The sequence below is a fragment of the Clarias gariepinus genome, chromosome 20 (assembly GCF_024256425.1).
Source record: "Clarias gariepinus isolate MV-2021 ecotype Netherlands chromosome 20, CGAR_prim_01v2, whole genome shotgun sequence".
In the NCBI taxonomy this organism is placed as follows: Eukaryota; Metazoa; Chordata; class Actinopteri; order Siluriformes; family Clariidae; genus Clarias; species Clarias gariepinus.
In genome coordinates, this window is record NC_071119.1 from 16,440,654 (window position 1) to 16,463,596 (window position 22,943).

The 22,943-nt window shown below is 38.5% G+C and overlaps 1 protein-coding gene across 3 annotated transcripts in view; it reads left to right on the forward strand.

Annotated features, from left to right (window-relative positions):
• Positions 1 to 22,943, forward strand: part of LOC128508699 (Kv channel-interacting protein 2-like) — a 249,530-nt gene that overhangs the window by 189,077 nt on the left and 37,510 nt on the right. Inside the window, exon 1 of one of the 3 annotated variants that reach the window (XM_053480140.1) lies at positions 13,986 to 14,156. The exons of the other annotated variants lie outside the window; for them this stretch is intronic. Coding sequence (XP_053336115.1) covers positions 14,051 to 14,156 — 106 coding nt within the window. The 5' untranslated portion in view covers positions 13,986 to 14,050. Of the gene's footprint in view, positions 1 to 13,985; positions 14,157 to 22,943 lie in introns of those variants that run through there. 3 annotated transcript variants of the gene reach the window in all.

Genomic DNA, 22,943 nt, shown 5'->3' on the forward strand with positions numbered 1-22,943 from the left:
AACTATGCCCATTTAACAAGCTATAAAATATGATTATATTGTCGTAAAATGTTGGAAGAATCTGTTTCCTAAATGGTTATATGATTAGAGAGCATGTTTCTGCTTTTCAGTCTAAGAATAACTTGATGTACAGTTAGGTTAAGATTTAGAAGTACTTTGCATTAAGGAACTTCCAGAAACAGGTGTATTTAGTACCATAGAATCAGACTGTAAGTACATTAACATTACCATAGGTCTTGGTTGTAGTAATTTTTTTTTTCTGTTGTGTTGAAGAACCGGCCATTAAGTCCTTCACCTGAAACAAAAGTAAGCAAGTACAATTTAAGTATTTAGGGTCAAACTCACAACCATTGTTCCATGTAAAAATGCGTTCCGAGGTTCAACTCAGACTTCTGCAGTCCCACTGAGCTACATCAAGTTGGTATCTGTAAAGGGTTAGACACATGGGTGGCACCTCAGATACATGGAGACGAGACGAGGTCTTAAGAATAAGATTAATTTATTTAGAAAAGCAGAGAAGGAAAGGGTTTAAGGAGAAAGGACGGAAAGGAACTTCAAGGGGGTGTTGGTCTGGAGGCAGTGCCCTGCTGGCATGCGGGCGCAAGGCTGGACAGAGTGGGCCCACGTGGGCAGTGTCTCCTGCATGCTCCTCTCGCTGATTGGCCAACCGTCCATTGTAATGGCAGACGGCTGGGAGGCTTCTCCTGACTGGGGACAAGGGCCTTACAGTGCATGCATCAAAATTTCAATAAAAAAAATAAAATAAATTTAATGTAAGACGGATTTGAAAAATCCAAGGACGCCACCCTGCTGTATGACGACTGGTTGCTCCAGAATTAATTTAGGTGTAAACCAGGGTAAATACTTATTTAAAAACTATGCCATTTTAAACTTTTTAAACTAACAAAGTTCTATCTCATTTAAATCCATGTGTGTTCCGAGGAGTAGTCAAAGTCAAAGCTTGTAACACAACATAATGTGGAAAAAAAAAAATAATAATTCAAGGGCCTGTAGCCACTGTAGAGTTGACTTTTCATTTTAAAGCCATTACACTAAATTATTTTGACAGTAGAGGACATTTGATCATTAATTATCTGACTGAAGCAAAAGCTGCATCATTTGAACTTGACCACACTGCACCTCAAAACATGGGCTAAACCATATGCTTTAAAACAGGGTTAAAATGCTTATAATAATAATAATAATAATAATAATAATAAAGCAGTTTGTTGACTGATAGATATTTCACTTTTTTCTCGGTACCTAGTGATGCAGCATGTCAGTTGGAACTACTCGAAGCGAAAGCTGGATTGGCCAAAATAATAGTGTATTGAATAATCTTGATGGAAGTGAATCATCAATCATAATGCAACACACCTTTTATTGGCTAAGAAAGCTAGCTATTTACAGCAGCATGTTTATGCGTCTATTTACAAAAAAAAAAAGAAAACCGTATTCATCTGAAAATACAGAGATGAATCACATCAAGTTCTAACCCTTTTCCTTTTGTGATGCACAGTGCAGCTAATTCTGGATTTATAGACGAACCCATTATTAAATGGATCTGAACAGTTTGCCAGCAAAAATGGGAGAACTCCATTAATGCAGTTTCCACAAACAGGTTCAAACAAAGAAAAAAATCTTGCAAACTCATTTTGAATATTGTATATTTTGCATTTTCTTTGAGTCACAAGAGGGTGAAAAAGCTCAAATGGGCAAATAACCCATAGCCGAAATAGTTTGGAGTGTATCAGTTTTTTTTTTTGGTGTAGTGGTTAGCACTTTTGCCGTACACCTCCAGGGTCTGGGTTCGACTCCCACCGCCGTGTGCATGGAGTTTGCATGTTCTCCCTGTACTTGGTAGGTTTCCACCTGGTACTTCGCTCTCCTCCCACAGTCAAAAGGCATGCAGGTTAGGCTAATCTGCGTTCCCAAATTGCCCGGAGTGTGTGAGTGTTAGAAATTAGAAACTGTACAAAAGCTTCGGTTTACAGCATCATCAGCCGCCTCCTCTACCAGTTTCAGTTTCACTTCAGTAGTTGGACATAGCTGCTTATGCATAGTACAGGTATCCACTGTATAATGTCTGATCATGCATTGTCTGACTGTACATACACCTGTGGCCCGATAAGTTTATGACATAAACAAAAATCCCAATTCAGAACAAGAGTTGTGCGGGTGCAACAAATTCCCACAGGTAGCATGTGCATCACATGTCTCCTGTACTTAAAGTTTGTACGTCTTTTTATCTCTTTTTAAAATTCACGATACTAGGATCCCAAATGTTCCAAACCAGGGCTTTTGAAAGAAGGAAAAGGAGATGACTGCATTCTCAGTAACAGATTGTAAGCCTCCTTTTTCTTGCCTTTAAAATTCTCCAAATATTAGTCCACTCATGTCAGCGGTCATGACAGCATGTTGCAAAGGTCGTATTTTGGGGTCAGCTCAGTAGTTTTGTCATTGGACTGTGGTTCGGAAGATGCCAGATTTAAATCCCACCACCACCAGGTTGTCCCTGTTGGGCTCTTGAGCAAGGCCCTTAACTCTCAACTGTTCAGGTGTATGATGCCAAATGTAAATGTATTTTTTAGTTTTTTACGTGATCACGTGACAAAAAAAGGATCGATGCAATCGGTTTATTATGTCGAACATGTCGGCTTATAACTTAAAATGCAGCCACATTGTGTTGTGTTTTGTCGAAAATTTGAAAGATGAAATCTTCTTAAATATGGCTATGTATTGTTTTTCAAATTAAATGTTTTATTATAAACAACGCTTTGTGCCAAAAACATATAAAAACCATGTAAAAGTTATCACGCTGTTCATAATTTGCCTCTTTTTTTTTTTTTTTACTTTGTACAGAATATTATTTCAAAGAATATCCTTCTTTAAAAGGTTGCAGTAGAAATGCATATTGAAATTATGGCTACAAAATTATGCTCTAAATTATGGACCCTTCACATCATTTTAAAGAACCATTTCTGTCAATTTTTTCACTGAGGGTCAATTCATCGAACCTGGGATCGGGGAAGGTCAGAAAGGAAACTACTTACAGTATATTTACAGTGCATTGATATATTTTTCCGATGAGACAGATACCTTTGCGTACTCCCACTGACCCAGAGGTGAAGCCAGGCTGTGGCATCTGTCTTGATTATATCTGGCATTCACGGGGGCACAGCTACCACATTGCATCGCTGGCTGGAGCATCTGGTAGGCGGCAGTGTTCTAATCCAGGGTACGAGACAATCCTGGGGAACCAATTTTCCATACTGACAGACCTAAACAGGTGAAAAATTCATCACTGCTGAGACAGTATCAGGGGATAAAAAAAAATAAATGCAATTTGCTGGTTTTGTATGTAGCTTTTTTGTTTATAAAATCTTATTTAGAATAAAATTACGATAATTAAATCTTTCAAAGAGCAGAATGAAAATCTCGCAAGCCGGGAAAGCATCTCAGCATGAGTCACTTCATGAGTTTGGGTGATTCATGGATATTAGAGAGAAAGGAAGAAGGATTTGTCCCAGCGTGTGCTGTTTGTAATCGGCAAATGGATTACTGTGTCCCACTGGCAAAGAAGGTGATCTTATATCTTTAACAGCTGAAAACAAAACAATTCATTTCGGCGGTGCGTATTAATAATTCCTAATGCGTCACTAGTTCAGAGCTGTCCATATTAGAAAGCTCAAGCTGAATACCCGTGCAAGGCTACAACATGGCTAACATAGTCGATAAGCTATAAATTTATTTTTGGAGAAATGGTAGCAATGCTAATTAAAGCCTATCCCTGACCTTACAACTTTAATATCCACTGTAGTTACCTGACATACTTGGTACAGTATTTCCATTTCCATAAATGGTTCTGCCATGCCACCTAAACTAACTGCTGCCATATAATATGATACAGAAGCTGGTTTAAGTCATTTATGTAGTGTTTGCAGTGGTTTGTCGAGTTGAGGTCCGAATTTCATGTTTGTGTTAAGATTCAGATCTCTCTATATACAGTATGTGCAGTCTTAAACATTATAAGTCTATAACAATAAGCAATTAAAAATTTCCATAGCATTTCAAGAATACTTTACATTTTCGGTAACTATGTTAAACGTGGACAGTTTAAATATAATCTTGACTCAATCTTTAGTGAATCTAAAGGGCTGTAGTAAATGTATAAGAAAGGATTCTGGTTGCTCTGTCATACCGGGCTCTCAGTTCTGGTATTTTGCTCTCACCTCAGAATTCTGTGGATTTAACTTCCATAAGTTTCCTTTTCATTTTGTAAAGCTGCTTTGAGACAATGACCATTGTTAAAAGCGCTACATAAATAAAATGTAATTGAAATTGAGCATGTTTGCCATAACTATGCGTGTTTTATCTCATAGTGGGGCTTCACGTTACTGCTTTTTATTCGGTCTGAGGTTTCGGGACATATAAAAGTACTTACTTTAAAACTTTCTGTTTTCATAGTCTACCTTCCTTTTTTTTCCTTGGAGTAAGCCATGCTTTGATCTATTTTGTTCATTGGCTCAGTTGGGTGACCCATACACTACGTACATCCACACCCACGTTAAGGGCAGAAGCGCTAGATTACTGATGTATTAGTTGTTGCTTGGTAAATAATCTCAGGGTAAATAATATATTATAATATGCTTATACATACACCTTAGACCCATGTGTTGTAATGCATTCTTTTTAAAGTTAAGTACAGATAGGCCCCGACTTTAAAACATTTAAATTTCCGCAGATAAGAAAAGACAGTGGTTTTACTGTACTTCCTATTTAATCATGGAAGCAGGTCACGTGTATTACTGTACGAGTATCACTGCAATAGTCCTAAGTTCGGAAAATCCTTAACAAAACAGAGTTCACAGTCCAATACAATGGAGGGAAAACAGAGACAAAATGGTGTCCGGTGATGATTCCCCAGTGCATTTTAAGGGCAAAAGCGCTAGATTACTGATGTATTAGTTGTTTTATCAAAAAGCATCAGTGTCTGGATATACAGTAAGTGTCACTCTCTCCTGATCTGGACCTCAGGCCACCATATAGTGATGCCTGCTGTACAGTAGATGTACACTTGCTAATTCATTGTATCGCCTGGCTGCAAAGCATATGCGACACACAGGGATCACTATTCACATCAGCATTATTATATGTCACCTTTCTATCCTATTCAGCATGTGTGTGCATAAACAGACATCAGTCCGAATTTAAGCATTATTACTATATATCCAAAACACACAACATAGGAAACTGGTTACACTCATATGGCTGAAGAAACATTCTGGTCTTTTTAACTTTTTGTCCTCATGACTGTAACAAAACCCCATAAATGCAAATTAAACAGATGCTAAAACAGCTTCATCCTAAATATTTCAAAATGGCACTGGAATGAAGGTTTCTGCTAAACGGATTGGTCCTGGTCCTGTGTGCTAAATCATTATTACGCTATATCCCCTGTGTAAAAGCATTTACATTATGATGGATATCTGCTGCTGTTTCTTTAGCAAGAACAGACTGCTGATCTGATGCCAAGAATCATCACAAAAAATATATATATAAATAGCCACAAAATGCCAGGAGATTCCACTTTGTCTTTTATATTATATGATATAAAATAACCCCCTCCCCACATGGTTCGACCAGCTCATAACATTGTTTGGCAGCATGTTCTAGTAGAGAGCACAACATATTGTGATTTCCTCAAACTGTGTCTGGTGAACAATTGTTGCAGCGTTCGTGGCGTGACCAGACTTCATAACCGCTGCAGTGTCGCCACAGTGCGTCAAAAGAAAGCACACTTAGAGGATTGTGCCATGATTTGATTAATAGCATACTTACCATTTATACAGGCTTATCTCATAACACAGATGTTGTAATGCATTATAACCTACTTGATGATCATGGGCCTGTATAAATGTTAAGTAGTAGTCATAATTGCATGCTTAACCCTTTATTAACTTAACCTAATTTCAGATTACATAAGAACACTATAGACACAGGTGTTATTATACATTCTAACACATAGTACTGTATGTGTACCATAATGTAAATGAGTATTTATATTGCTTGTTTGGTAACACTTTCTACCCATTTTGATGCATTATAATTGCTTTAATAATGTGCTTTATGGCACACATGGGATGCTACAATGCTAGGAATAGGTCCTTAATAAAAGTTTAACACTTTGTAAAGCATGTGAATTTATACCCTTGGATTTTATAATGCATTATAATATGCTCATAAGTACTCCATAGACTGTTGTAATGCATTCTTTTTAAAGTTAGATATAGGTAGTCCCCAAGTTATGAACATTCCACAACTATGAAAGGACTTTTTTTTGTGTCTGTTTCCCATTCAATCACTTGTATCACGTGACACTGTAATAATCCTAATTTCGGAAAATCCTTAACTAAACACAGTCCAATACAGAGAGTATTACAGAGTTCACAGTCCAATACAATGGAAAACAGCTTACAAGGAAGGGGAAAACTGAGCCAAAATTGGTGCCCGGGATTGGCGTTTCGATTTAAAGGTGTGGAGACAATATTTTCACGAAATGAAATTCATTTCCTTAGGCGCGATTGCGTTTTCTTTGGCCACATGATGGCAGTGACAGGAAACAGATTTAGTCAAGTGGACTGGTACTGTATGTAGGGATGCACCGAAATGAAATTCTTGGCTGAAGCCGAACAATAATGAAATGCTTGGCCGAAGGACGAATACCGAACGTGGTGGGGTTTTTTTTTCATTTATTTTGCCAATTTATATTATTTATTTATTAAATCGTAAAAATTAGCTTTTTACTATTTTGTGTTGCTTTTCAGAAAAATAAATCAAATAACAAATACAATATCAAAATATTTATTTAACACTCAACATTTTTTTAAACATTCCAGCAGATATTATACAAACTAAGCACAATATAACTTAAAATAAATAAATTAGTAAAATAGAAAAATATTTTTATTTGGCAATCTTTGAAGCCCCCCTTCTTGAATAGTCTATGTTAGCGCTATAACTGACTGTTGAAAGAATGTAACTCTGTATGTCTACAACAACAAATGTGCATTAAATAGTGGTAAAAATGTGGATTCGCTGTTGCCGTAGCCGCCGCCGTGTCTTTCTCGTACTCTGCATGATGTTCGGGGTGTCTTGATTTTAAGTGATAAATTAAACTTACGTGCTGTACGTTTTTGCAGATGCACCCCCTCTGGACAATTCAGCAGAACAGTGTCTGCAAACGGCCGTTTTTCTCTGACACTTTAAAGTGCTTCCACGCTGCTGAAATGTTTGCTGCATAAAGCGCGCGCCTCTCACTCTACGCGGGTTACTATTTGATCGCGTCATTAAAAACGTCATTTTTAGGCAAAATTTATTTGGCCTTTTTACTTATGTAAAAGCACTTAAGTGCTTTTTTGCCTATTTTCGGCCGAATAATTTCGGTTGCCGAACATTCGGTGCATCCCTACTGGTATGCTTTACACAAAGATGCACAAACATTTTGTCAGAATTAAGAACAAATCGAACTTGCAGAAGTGCTCCCGGAATAAACTCGTTCGTAAGTCGGGGACTACCTGTAGTATATTTCTCGTATAACAAATGAAAAACTCATAATGTATTCATAATACTTTATAAGTGCACAATATGACATACATGATACACTATATTGCATTGTATAAACCTGCATAAATGCTCGTAAGTAGCTAAACTTGTATGTGCTGCACTTTATAAAGGATATACCGCAATTTAAAAAAAATATATGTTCAGAAGTGCTAGTGGTATAATGCATTATACAGTAACTGGGGATGCACTGATTTCGATACCTGTATCAGGTCTTAGTCCAGTACTGGATTTTTCTACTTATCTCTTACTCGTAAAATTATTCTGATACTAGACGCTGGACGCAATTTGCAACCCAAAAGCCTTATGCAGCCCCAAGCAAACTTTAATGAGAGGATTAAGTGGAACTTTATTTTTTTGACTGTAGGGGGGAAAAAATGGGGAAAAAATTCTATAAAATTGGAAAGCAAGAACAGCAATCAGGTTAGCTCATATTTCATCCTCTTTAAGATTAATGACAGCAAATAAAAGAAAGGTTAAGCTAGCGGTACATCTCTTGCGCCTGTCTGACTTGCTAACCGATCTTAGCATGGCATCTTTTGGTCTGTTTATGTCTTGCTTGCTTGACAGTACTGTGTTCTCTAATAACAGTGACAAAGGTGAAAGTGAAATACAACAATTTATTACATTTGATAGACACAAACACAGAGCAGTGTTGCAAATTTCAGCTCGGAAAAGAGCATTTTTTAAATTTTATTTCCTATAGGTGTATGGGTATGAAATTTAACTTGTGTCCCTACATGACAGAAACAATGCTATCTGACATTTTCTAAAATATATGTGCTTGCCTTTGAAAGGTGGCAAATAGATGTATATCCCCAAGTTTTCTCCCCTAATTTAGCCGTGCCCAGTGCCCACCGTCGTAATTGTGCACTCCCACATTAACGACCGACCATGGAGGACGTAGTCACTCACTCATCGTGTAGACCGCTTTATCCTGCATTCAGGGTCGCAGGGGGCCTGAAACCTATTCCAGGAAGCTTGGGGCACGAGGCAGGGTACACCCTGAACGGGCTACCAATCCAAAGCATACTACATTTTTGGAAACGCCAAATAGCCATGTCTTTGGACATGTGAGGGGGAAACCCACCAAGCACGGGGAGAACATGCAAACAGAGGCGGGAATCGAACTCAGACCTTGGAGGTGCAAGGCAACAGTGCTAATCACTAAGTCACTGTGCCACGGTAGATATACGGTATAATAGTAAATGGCTTTTCCAATAAGCCAAATTGGATGTAATAAAATCTATCTTTTTCAGTTTAGCTTTCAGCTACATCACTAGGACCAGCACCGTCAGCCTTTTGCATCTGCGAAGTGGATTAATGATGAGTTTACTCTGCAAAGAGTAGCTATACATGCAAAGCAGTTTCAGGGTCCTCTAGAGAAAGCCATAACAGATGCATTTTATACTGTATCTTGTGTTCACACTGCTCTTTGGGGGAATAGCAGGTACTGATATCAGTCCTGTAAGTACTTAAAAGGAATAACTTGAACCTGTACTCGGTCTGATGAAAAGTGGTTTCAGTGCATCGCTAATTATAACAAATGAACTATTATTAGTAGTATTATACAGTACATGGTGATTATAACATTTACATTTAGGGATTTGGCAGATGCCCTTATCCAGAGCGACATTTTATCCTATTATACATCGGAGCAGTTGAGGGTTAAGGGCCTTGCTATTTTCGGTTTCGGTATCGGTTTTTGGCCAAGTGCATCCAAAAATTTCGGTTTCGTTTTCGGCCCAGAATTTTCATTTCGGTGCATCCCTAATCAATTGTAATACCCTCTAAATGCTTGAATAATGTGCCAGATTAGTAATATAGTTAAGCAGTTGCTTAATGCATATTGCTTTGTAACGCATACTGTATGGCACCTTAGTATCAGGTGATGTAATGGATTATAATATGTGTATAAACTCATTGTATACTGCGTTAGTAATTCATTATAAAATAGACTGAGTAATCTGATTGGCTGAGCGGCTTTCCACGAGTGGTGATAATAGACAGTAACAGCACTGGAATGTTTAACTACTGTATATGTATATCACACTGCATATCACAGGTGTTCTATGGTCATTAATTACACTAATTGTCGGTCGCAGCATGTGTGAAAGTGGGTCAGTACTGTCCGCAAATATTTAGAAGAAAGCAGCTATATGCCAAAACCTACATGCAAAACCAATCACGAAAGGTGCCCCGGGTTCCTTCCATAATCCAGAGACTATTAGCAGAATAGGCTAATATGTGTCCTCAAATCGCCCATAGTGTGCGAAAGAGCATGTACAGTATATACTGTATGTGTTTGTGCCTTAAGTCTGCTGGGATAGGCTCCAGGCCCCCATGACGACCATTATACTGGATAAAGCGGTATAGACAATAAATGAGTTATGTTGCATTATGAATATTGGAATTCAGTAATTAGCTGAATAATTGTATGCATACACTAATTGATATAAATAGGAAAACATTTATTTTTAGCAAATAATTTGATAATATTTTCAAGAGCTGGGTTGCATCCAGCTGACTCTTTGAAAATCCATCAGACCAATGTGTCAGTAACAACCAGCTAAGGTCAGATCTTTGACAATTTCATTTATAAAACTGAAGACTAAACTTAAGCATTCAATCTTCTATGTTTGACACATTAAAGACAAGCCCAGACGTTTCTAGAAAGAATGACGGGACAAACCAGGTGTATTTTTGGCCATCGAGTTGGTCTCCGGCCAAGTCCTTGACAGTTAAAGTACTCGGGATATAAGATGATATTATGTTGACCTTCCAGGAAAGGTGATCGTTGAACACTATTAGCCATAAGGCGGTATGTACAGTATGCGAGATGCCTTTCTGCCCTGCGCTGTTGATGGTCCGTGCCTGTTCCTTGGGAATATCTGTTAAACGGGGAAATTACATACACATTGATTGCTCCTTTTTTAAAACGAAGAGAAAAGTGCACTAAATAACCATTACTGCTCCGTAATTGCTCTCAACCTGCAATTACGCCTGGGCTATCCGGGAGATCACCTTTGCTCTTAACTCTTTAAAAGTTCCATCTCATGTTCATTTTAGGAGGACTTAAAAGGGTGTGCGCATTTGGGTATAATGGAGTCCCTTAAGCTCCATTCCCACCAGCATCTCTCTCTCTCTCTCTCTCTCTCTCTCTCTATTCCCCCCTTTATTTTTTTTTCAGTCATGCTGTGCACAATAACACAGTCTACAAGCTTCATTGAGTACAAAACCACTGTAGCAGCTTGAAGGCAGGATTTACTTATTACTTGTTTGCGAAGCCCCCAGCATTCCCATCACGCGAGAAACATTCTGAACCCATGTGAGACGAAAATGACAATCACAAGGTAACACATGATTCCTCCATGGTTACATGTTAATAGTGAGTGTGAGTTCAAATGTACAACCAATGATATTACAAAGTAACATTCGTACTTCCCTAACAGACAGCAACCAGCAGAAATACTAATAAAAAAGGAAACTATGCTGGAAGGAAGCGAATGGAAATAAAAAGGAAAATAGCATCTATAATAGGACTTTAAGTGTGTGAAATTGTTCATTAGGCTGTGACGAATAAGATGATGATGTCTCCATGGCATTAAAAAAAACATCTGTCTGTCTGTCCCTGTGTATGTCTGTCTGTCCGCACTGGATAATGCCTTCCCTGGGGAGGAAGAGAATAAAAAAAGTAGAGGGAAATTAATGTTCTTGGAGTTAAAATACTCTGACTGTCAACTCAGCCTTGGGTAGAAACGTCCATAAAAGTTTTTTTTCCTTCTCCTTTGGACAATCAGCTCAAGGTGGTAGTAAAATTATTACTTTCTCTGTGCAAAAAAATCGCTCGAATAAGGACAAAGTTAAGAATGTTCAACTTCTTGAAATTTTGGTCATTCATGCATTAAGCTGTAATTTTCCCTTCATCTCTCTCACTCGCTCTCCCTCCCTTTTAACATTTTCCAGTAGTTCTTACCTCTTAGTTAGTTCTTTATTATCATTGTTTGCTACTAAAAGTAAAAACATTTAATCCAACTTGACATAATGGATTGATAATAATGGGTGTAATCTCAATGGGTGTAATCTCAAAGGTCACTAAGAGAGAGTGTTTAGGATGGGGAGCTTTACCGGGAGGTGGTGTAGTGGTTAGCACTGTCGCCTTGCACCCCCAGGGTCCAGGTTCGATTACTGTCTCTGTGTGCATGAAGTTTGCATGTTCTCCACGTGCTTGATGGGTTCCCCTTTGGTGTCCTCCCACAGTCCAAAGACATGCAGACTAGGCTAATTGGCGTTCCCAAATTGCCTGTAGTGTGTAAATACATGTGTGAGTGTTTATGTATGCCATGCGAAGGAATGCCACCCTGTCCAGGGTATAGGACTCATGTTTGCTAGGATAGGCTGCAGGATAAAGCGGTATAGACGAAGAGTGATCAGGCATAGAGAGGCAGAGAATGAAATTACTTTCTTTTTAGCTACTGTAAGTGAGTGAGTGATTACAGTATCTAGCTTGTTTTGTTGACATTCTAAAACATTACAACATGGCATTTATTAATATAGTACATACAATACATAATATACAGTACATATAGAGATAGAGTACTTAGATAATCAAAAAGTAAAATTGTAATGTTGCGGCGGCCAGCTCACACATTATACAACAACATACGAGCAACCAGAGGGCAAAGATTATTAAGGCCAGGTTAAAATAAAAAAAACAACAGTGGTGTAGTGGTTAGCACTGTGGCCTTACACATCCAGGGTCCGGGTTTAATTGGGGTCTGTGTGTGTATGCAGTTTGCATGTTCTTCCTATGCTTGGTGCGTTTCCTTCCACATTCCAAAGACATGCAGTGTGAGACATGCAAAGACAGTTTTTTTTATAAGTACGTAATGATTGTACATTATATACAGACTGGAACTTGGGTAATCAAGTGCACCAGCAAGTTGAAATATTAATAAAGGAGAGAATAAAAGCACATGATCAGAGCAGCGCAATGAAAGAGAATGTATATGAGCCTGTTCATATTGATGTCAAAGAGAGAGGAAATCCCATTCAGGCGGAAGCAACTTCCTGTAGTTAGACTTTACAATAACTTTGCACTGTGTGGTAATATATATCGTTTATTAGAGATGGGGAAATCGATTTCGCTGTCGCGTTCACCATCAAGTTGAGTTTTGAGACTTTTGAGGAAGTAAAATGGCCCTGTTTTTTATAATACAACAGGTGGTACACTTTGATCTATTTACACATTTTCTTTACAAGTGGAGCAGTGGTAAAGTGCTTGTTTTATCACCCGGAGATCGCAAGTTCGATTCCCGGGTGATGCTGTAACCTCTCGCAGCCGAAGGTCTAGAGAGAGCTGATTGACTGAGCTCTTTTAGAGGGAAGGGATGAGAGGTACTTCGTGCTCCCACATTAATCACGGCTCTACAGCCAATCAGACTGAAGTAGGAAGGAAGTAGGGAGGAACTAAAGTAGGAAGGAAATCGTATCGGGTGGTCATTCCAGTCCTGAATGTTTAATTGTATAGTTGCTGTGGTTGGAAAGAAATTGAACATTTTTACAATGTCATACTGTAAAGAGGTTCAAGTTGGTAAGAGTAACTCAGATTTACTGTATGTCAGGCTGCATTTTATTCCTTATAATATAATAATCATCTGATGTGGTTCCTCTATCAGCTTTCAGGTGTGACATTTTCTTGGATGGAACGACTAAAACCTGCAGACAGCACAGACCTACAGTATACGGATAAGATTAAACACCACTGCATTAGAAGTTTTATAATGTCTCTTATCTCAAGGCACTCTTTTTCTCCCTCCTCCCAATCTGAAACCAGAATATGGTTGTTCTGTTGAATTATGGCTTTCTTTTAACTGCCACCATGCTTGTTTACCTAGGTGCCTCTAAATATCCACCACCAGTTACCTTGGAAACTACATTAAGCAAATCAATGAAGGTAGTGTCACTGGATAGGGAGGGCATACTTCTCTTCTCTTCTCTCCCCTCTCCCTCTTTTCTGTCCCCCTCCTTTGCTCTCTCTCTCTCTCTTGCTCTCTCTCCCTCCCTCCTTTCATTTTCCTCACTCCCTGCATTGTGAGATTGCATGCTGACAATCACAGCCCGAGCCGTTTGTGTTGTTGCGTCTGTCTGAGTTTTCAGGAAAGTGTCTCGAGATCTCAGATCCCATGAAAAGATGGCAAGCACGTGACGCCTTCCTTGCACTTTTTTTTTTTTTTTTTTTTTGATTATCTTCCCATCTGATGTTCCAAGGCTGGCTTCACTTGACCATTTTCGGTTTTGTGTTACGGTCACTGGCTTTTTTTTTTCTTATTGGTGGAGTTTTCTGCTCAACTGTTGAAAGACCTTTGGGATAACTACTACTATAGGTTTTCGGGATTGGCTTACAATGCGATGAGTGCATCCCACTATGATGAACCTGGATGGCCTCGAGATGATCGCTGTCCTGGTGGTCATGGGACTTTTCATCAAGGTCCTGGAGCAGTTCGGATTGTTTGAGCCTGTCGGCGGAGAAGGTAACAGGCCGTCTTCGTTTTCATGCGTTACCTGTTTCACTGTGAAGAAATCAAAAGTTGTCGAAATGCTAACGCTCGTATTAAGGTTGTGTTCTGTAAGGCAGTTAGATCAAATTCATGGAGATGTCTGCGGTAGTCCCACTGTGGTGAAGAGAGAGGAGTTTGATTACTCCCTGCAACTGTTGGCTCTGAAACTTTATCCCGTGAATCCTTGTACACCCCTCACCCCACCTCGCTGTGCCTCAGTGCACTTACAGCCTAATCAATAGTACGGCACAAAGAGGCTTCAGGTAATGCTCTTTTGGCGTCTCCGCTAGGAAATATTACTCTCTGTTGCTTGTCTTTTATTACATTTTTTTTTGGTTATAAGGAAAAACATCGGTCTGCAGAGCTTGGGCTATTTTTATTTATTTATATATTTTTTGCTTTGAGTTGTGTGCTCTACGTTATACTTTTCTATCCATAAAGTTTGCAGATTTATTCCTGCACAGCTTTAACTTGCCAGCCAACATCAATATTCTAATGAACTCGCTTACAAGTCGTCTTCGCATGCACGACCAATCATTTGGTAGCAATTTTAAAACAATTTTCTTTTAAAACAATTTTCGTCGTCCATTGATAAATCCATACCGTATACTCTCATGTCCTTTACACCATAATGGTTAAGGCTGAAAGGGTTGAGGCTTGGTTCTCTTGCAGATTCTATCTTTCAGCTTCAGGCCTTAAAGTGCCATATATTGATGACGGTATCTAATCTACTTGCATGGCAATGGTCATTTTATGGGAGGGTGTTTATCTTTAACTGAGACATGTACTGATCCTGATGAAGGTTTGATTTGTAAAGGTCGGTTAAACATTGCAGTAAAAGTCTGGCTTTAAATCGTTTTGTTCGAGCCTTCAGAGATTTGCATTTTTTATGTGTGTTACAGTATGTGCAGTACTACACAAGGCGTTTTAACATTGGGGTTCACTAGTACAGTATGAGTAGACGTCTTTCTCCTCTCTGTAAAAATAGCTAATTGGCCCAACTCTATGACATTGATTGACCCCGCCACTGAAAACCCTGTCTCTCTTCCACAACTTTCATCATCAAGTGAAATCTATTAATGCATTTTACATGCAAACTTTTTTTGACATCATAGTCCTAGAATAGAGAAACTTTTTCAGTATAATCATCTAAATTAAAGCTTTTCCTTCCAGGGGAGGGGAATCTCCCTATATGAGGTCATAATAGGGGAAAGTATAATTGGCCTTTTTAAAGTCCTGGCCAATTCCAAAATGTAAAGAAAGAAAGACAGACAAAATTTTTTTATATATATTTTTTGTTTGTACACACTAAAAATTACATTTTGTATAATAGGCTCCTTTTAAACTGAGGTTAACCAAAACCCGATCTTCAGGATTGACAGGTTTGCATGGGTAGTCTTTCTGCTTGCACCTTTGCCGCAATATATGTATTAAAATAATTCACTGTTTGGCATTTAGTCCACTTGGACTGGTTAAGCGACAACATAGCATATCTGTCATTTTTATTGACTGAAGTAGTGGCATTAATAAAACAGCCCTCCCACTCTCGATCCAGACCTCCACACTGATGTGTCTCTTGGAGCATGCCCAGCTGTGAAGGAAGACGTGCCAACTGATTGCTCATTTCAAAATTAAAAAGCAAAGTTTTTTTTACTGCCCCTCACCCTGGGGTTTGTGCCAGACTTGCCAGGCCTGTACGAAATTTAGACGTATTCCACTGCATGAGAAAATGACTTCGAGGGCAAAAAAAAGCCAATAAATCGTCCAGACACATTAAGCAAAGTGCTACCCTTAATATTAGCCCTTTTTAATAACAAAAGCGTTTCAACGATGGTGGGTTATTATTGTCCCATTCTGCGTATTTGAACTCTTACATCGTCTTTTTGTTCTGCCCTCTTCCGGAGGCTGATGTCACAGCACCCTGCCTTTAAAATAGTGAATTATTAATCGTAACAAGCACTCCTGCACTTCACTGCTTCTGGTTATCGCCACACGTCTGACATAACTCACCGTCAGTGACGACCTGTAATGAATACGTGTCCAACTTGTGCCAAGTGGACAAAAGTCAAACTGTGAAGAGGGTATATCCATCATCCGTAGTGTGTGTGTGTGTGTGTGGAAATAATATTGCTGGAAATGATAATAATAATAATAATAATAATAATTAAACGAATGCAATTCATACTACACTGTACAACACACTCTCATTGCTGTCTCATTCTCTAATCTATTTGTACAGCTCAGATCTACAGTGATAGTCACGTCAGCTTATTTCACTTACTTACCGATTGCTTTCCTGTTTTATTTTACCCACCATTAAGCCACACTCAGAAAGCCAAGTTCAGCCAAGAACTCTGCTCAATTTTAACACTCATATTTATATTTATACATTGCAATAACCTTGAGTGGAAGTTTGCATTGTCATTGTAACGGGATGGACCCTTTACGGTTCTAGTGGCTCATATCATATGGACTTATGAAATACAGAACACATCATCCAAAATGTTTGCTACAGAGCGAAGGTAAACAGGCTATGGTCCAACATGCACACTAATTGGTAGAGACTGAAATGTGTAATTGTGATAATAAACACACAAGACATTTCAGAGAGTCCTGGGTGATTATTAAAGCAAGCTGGAGCTAATGAGTCACATGTGATTCTAGAAAGTAATCATTCATTCTGCAGTCAGTTGTACCAGATACACTGTAATAGAACATTATTCTATTATTTTATGAAATCACAGTATTCAGTGTTTAATGTCAATGTTGGAGCCTGGATAAACACTAGGGGGTGTGATATGGAACAAAATTATGTCTGTATCTCATACACACACACACACACACATACAGTAGGCGTCATAAAATTATTATTGCAAAGAAAATGTAATGGTGATAAACATTTGTCATGAGCATTATATTTTTCTATATATCAGGTAACACACTTTTCCAAACAATCGATGAGCTGGTGGAGACCATTTTTTAAGAGGCCGCCTTCTTGGCTCTTGAGGAAAAGTTCCACCTCGGTAATCCCCTCATCGATAATACAAATTTTATGACCTCCCGTTGTATATATAGTGCATTATTTTAAAATAATTGCGCTCAATGTTCCATTGACAAAGTTGTTGTTAGTCTTTCGGCTGCTCCTGGCAAGAGGTCGCCACAGGTTTGGCACAGGTTTTACGCCGGATGTTCTTCCTGGCGCAACCCACTCATTTTATCCGGGCTCAGGACCGGCACTGGCACCAGCATCCAGTGGCTGGGGTTTGGGCCCTGGCTGGGAATCAAACCTGGGCCTTCCTCATGGCAGGTGAAACACCTACCACTGAGCCACCGGTGCCCCTGTGCCATTGACAAAGTCAAAGTCCCAAAGTACAAAACACTCTTTGAACTGTATTTGCGAAGCTTATAGTGTTTATTTTGGCAACACACTTAAAATAGATAAAAATAAAAAATAATAGTAATACTGATGGGATGTTCAGAACAGATATGCCTGATTAGTAAACAAAGTAACTTCAATGTAGGCGGGGTGTTTTGGAAGTTGTTCAGTTGTGGCCATGTTTGCAATTTGTGAAGCATTGTGGAAATTGTCGAGTCCTTGGTAAGTGCTGGCTGTGAATTGACGGAAACCTACAACCTACTGTATATCTTAGCCTTCTAACAACTCACTCTACAAGCCAAGCTCTTGAAGGGTCTTCCTCAGACAATGTTCCTCTTTGTTCCTCTTGATAAGGCATGGGTGAAGACAGGCCTAAGTCTCAAGATATGAATAGATTATTCTAGGTGACAGTAATGTTGCAAGTAAAAATTGCAAGTTACCGCATTAATTCTCTTATAGAATAAGACTAATTATCGTATTCAAGCCAACGTACTTGTGATTGAGTTTTCTACAGCCTTGTCTATTCTGTAGGTCCTGTGTGCAGACTCACACTTGGTCACTATCGTGATGTCTCCCCATAACATTGATCTACGAAACACTTTCCTCTAGCTGTCTGTCCCAGTCGTCTGTAGGCTCTTTTCCCATATAAGTTCACTCTATTGAAACCAGTTGTCCACAAAAGGGGATGTTGTGGGGCTGGGTGTATTCTGTGCATGAGAGGCCAGAGTTGTAATCTGTAAGGAATGTACCCAGTTCATGGGTCAGCTTGCTCAGTCTGTCTGTTAGATTGGTAGTGAAAACCAGATGTAAGGCTTAACATTACTCTCAGCTTCTCCATGAAGCCAGACCAGACTCGAGATATCAGCTATGTGATACGTTGTTCCTGCCGAAAAGGGTTTGTGGTCTGACGTAAGCCACCAGCAGTGCTGAGGCTTATACCTCCAATCTTCTGTTCAGTAACCTATAGCCTTAACCACCAAACCACTGCTGCCCTATGACATATTTGTAGTGTATTCCTGTGCGTCAGGGAAATCAGCAATGAGACCAGGGGCATTGTGGAGAGGGGGAGGCACTATAACACCTGTAAATGACACCTTGGTACAGGCAGAGCCACTTCTAGAGTAGAGTATTTTGCGCACTATGCAAAATTTGCCGGCGGATGCCTCCAACCAGCATTTATCACCACTAACTAATACATTATAAATAAGTTTGTCAGCCCTTCGGGGGACACCTACTGGGCTAGGGCCCCCATCAGTTGCCTACCTTGCTTGTTGACAAGCAGCACCCTAGGGTGCAGACACAGGTGGCACAAGTTACTACAGTACATACTTGTTAATGTCAGTGAGCATGTAGGGCCACCTTCGACTACTATAGGATGTATTTCAGGATGGGAAATGAGGTAATGGCTGCCTTTAAGTTTTTGTAAGCTCATTTAGCTTTGAGATTCCATGCAAGATTCTTGAGAGGTCACATCTTAAGAAATGTTGCACAACTTTGACCATTTTTTAAAAAATGGGACATTCAGGAACTTTGATGGACAATGTGAATAATTCTGGTATGTTGTTTTGGTTTTAGACTTTTTTCACCTCATTTACCTGCTGTAGATTAGCTAATGCTTCTTACTTAAATAAAAGAAAAGTTTCGATGTGTGACTGCTTGTATATTATATACAGTATTTGTCTAATACCCACCAAAAGATAGATGACAAGGGATTACACAAAATGCACAAATGCGATAATGGTAAAAAACTAGGCTATACATGCTAATGGACAGTAAAATATCCTACCTGACCTCAAGCCCACTTCAAATAATGTTTGTGTTATCTGCTTAGAGGGACTTCAATGTAAAACCTGACAAGGAGAACACATATTGGACAATCTGTTACAGAATTCAGTTATGATGTTATTGGGAACATTTTGTACAGTGGTATAAAGAATAAATCTTAAAGACTACTGTAATTACACAGGGTAAAACTGGCTATGGTCAGATAGCAGGCCTCTATATATGCTAAATAAGAAATCTAACTCCGTAATGGTGCCAGGGTTGGATCCAATTCTACTTTAATACTGTCCCGAGCCTCAAAGCCTGGAGGCAGAAGCTGAAAAATCATTCAGCATGACCTTAGCATCCCTTTACAAGCATCCCTCTCCCTCCCTCTCTTCCTCCATCCACAATAACATTCATAGTCATTAGTGGGTAGATGTATGTAGAGTTTCTGGTGAAAGTTAAATAGATCCCTGCTACTCTAATGAATGAGGCAGTTTCGTTTCACTAGTGCATCTTTCTAATTGAAATGTCCGACGATCAAACTTTAATTCGGGAATAAGAGCTCTGGTAGATGCCCATGGAGGCCGATGAAGTTGATATTGTTAGGAAGCCCTGCACGAAAGGGGAACCTTATTTGTTTTCATTTATGGCTCTATAGATAACATGTCCAAATTACAAGCAGAGACAGTCCCATCTGTAATTGGAAAGCAGTACTAGGATCGAAACAGGCCATAAACCTGTGGCGGAGTTTGTTTTCTAGAAGTAGTTTTATAGATCCTGCATTTTATGAGGCAAAGAATTAGTGGGCATGCCTGATAGGAAATGAGTGACTTGAGAAAAATGAAAAATAGATAGTGTAGCGTTTCATTATTAGAGCCTGTTGTTGGTTGCTTCTTGTAAAGTCCTACTGTAGCATTGTGCTAATTAATTTCTATTAATATTATTAATATGATATCTTCTTTTCTCAGCTGGTATTGTAACAAGATGCTGTTAAACAAAAAGTTTCTCACCTTTCTTTCACTCTTTTCACATGTATTTTTACCCTCACATGTGAAGCATGTGTTTAGTCCTTGGGTGTAAATAATGTCTCACATGCTTTGATGAAAGTTTTACATTCTGAATCAGTACCGTATTTATATATACCACCTACATCGTCTCACAAAATGTAGCAAAAAAGCAGCCGGCTCAATTACTGGGAAGCCATCTGAATCGCGTGTCAGCCAAACAACTCTAATAGACCTTCAGTATTGTACTGTAAACGAGAAACGTGAATTGCACTTTGTTTAGTTTGACTATACTTTAAAAAGTTTTAAATGTGGGTATGGATGGATAAAATACTTTGAGCAGGTAATCATCTTTAGGATACTTTTACTTAAGGTTCAGGAGAATCTGTTTAAGCAAGATTGTCATGAGACATCATTTTATCAGCTTTTTGGAATTACGATATGAAAGTCAAAAATATTCAATTATATTCCTATGTACTGTATATACTAAACTTTATGTATGCTGTAAATGTACACTACTAGTCAAAAGTTTGGACACACCTTTTAATTCCATTGTCATTCCTGCTTTTTATTTCTTTCTACTTTGTAAAACAATGCTGAAGGCATCCATGATATGCAATAATCTCCTTTGAACAGTTCATATTGAGATGTGTCTGCTACTTACTGTATGCTCTGTAAAGCCTTTAACTCTAATCTGCTTTCCTGGCATAGTCTTCATAAGAGCGAGTTTCATCGTGGTGCTTGATGAGTTTTGCAAATGCACTTAACACAATACTATTCATGCAAAAACTATGTATTAAAAATGTTTGTTTTTTTATCTTATATTTTAGTCATTTATTACCTAATGTCAAAGATTGTACGTAAGTAAGAGTAGCTGTACTTTAAAATAATATTACTCAAGTGGAAGTAAAAAGAAGTCATCTGAAATATTACTCAAGTTAGAGTAAAAAACATTTCCAAATAATAAAATAAATGACATAAATAAAATAGAATCAAATAAATTAATAAAACTATTTTTTCTTTACGAAATACCTACTGTAGGTAACATATGCATGTTTGAACAGTATAAGCTACTTTCAGTGTAAGATATACTGTAGATTCAGTCGCCCCTCAAATGACTCAGCAGAAAATAACAAAGTCTCATTTTACCATTAACTGTGTCCAGCAAAACAAATATAAGAAACTTATATTTTCTGGCTAATTTGCTAATTATATACTATATGTTAACATTGCAACATTAATTAAAACAGCTAAACTAACCACGCCATGTTTCCTTCGCTGTCTACCACAGCTGAAGATTTTCTTTCCCAGCCAGTTTGTGTGTGGTCATGTGACTCCATGTGGTTGTTATTATTATTGCAGCTGATTGGTCAAAAGTAGTCATATGATTATTGTTGCTACATCTGATTGGTGAATCACAGTCATGTGGTACTGTAAATCCACTGGCTGCATTTCTCTGACAAAAATAAAGATTATCTAATGTGTGGAAGAAATGGTTAGAAAAGTGTAGCATTTTTTCTTTACAAATCTACTCAAGTAAATGCCATATGTGTTATTTTATAGTTTTTAAATCCAGTATTGTTTTTAGAATGAAGAATATAAACCTTTGAGTGTTCAAACTTTTTATTGTTACTGTACTCTAACTAAATACAATAATGTAATTATATTACAGTTAGTTCTGACCAAGTAATTTGATTGGACGAGAGACGATAACAGCACTGGGACATTTAAGACTATGTATCACAGCTGCTGTTTTCATCTGTGTTGTTTTGTTTATGGCTAACGCATGCTACAAAGCTAACTAGTTTCTAACCCAAGCCTGAATCCCTACTTCCTCTCTTACCCCTAATCAAGGGCACTACTTGTGTGGAACAAGGAATTGTACACCCTACATACTGTAGCACTCCAGTTTTCCATTGTAAAATATTTTTTTATTCAACTCTGGAATCCTGAAAGTTACCTGATGTAATAAGTGCAAGTATAAACTAAATCTCGAAAGTATTTTAGGACTGTCCACTACCTTTATGGTTTCTTCGCCTCACCCTTTGGCTACGGAGTACCAGTAAGAATTTAAAACTACCTTCATCCCTGTTAGGCTCATGAAAGGATATGTGTTGGCGAAGCAAAGTACCTGGTTAAATAAATAAACTTATCATATGTTAATAATTAATGCTGTTTGTGGAACTATTGATCCGCGCTATTATATCATTGACTTTCTGGCTGTGCCCTTGTATCTACGACTGCATCACAGCCGTGCTGATATTCGGTATAACACCCCTTACACAACGACTTGTGTGGGGGTCTTAAAAATCTCATGAAAATTGGCAGACAGTTTGGAATTTGCTGCCATTAGGATGGCTGAGAATCCCCTTACACAAGATTTTGCTGCATACTGTAGCTCGTACACACCAGCACGTATGCATGTGAATTCTGGTGCACATTTAGATCTCATTGATCTTAACAAATTTCTTATTGCATGTCCTGGGCTCAACTCAACAGGAAGTCAGACTTTTTGTATTGTTTGGCAAAATGCACCCCAAGGAATTTGATAAACTCTTTTTAGGGAATTCATCCGATTGCCTTCAAACTGAGCCTATGTGATCTAAAGACATT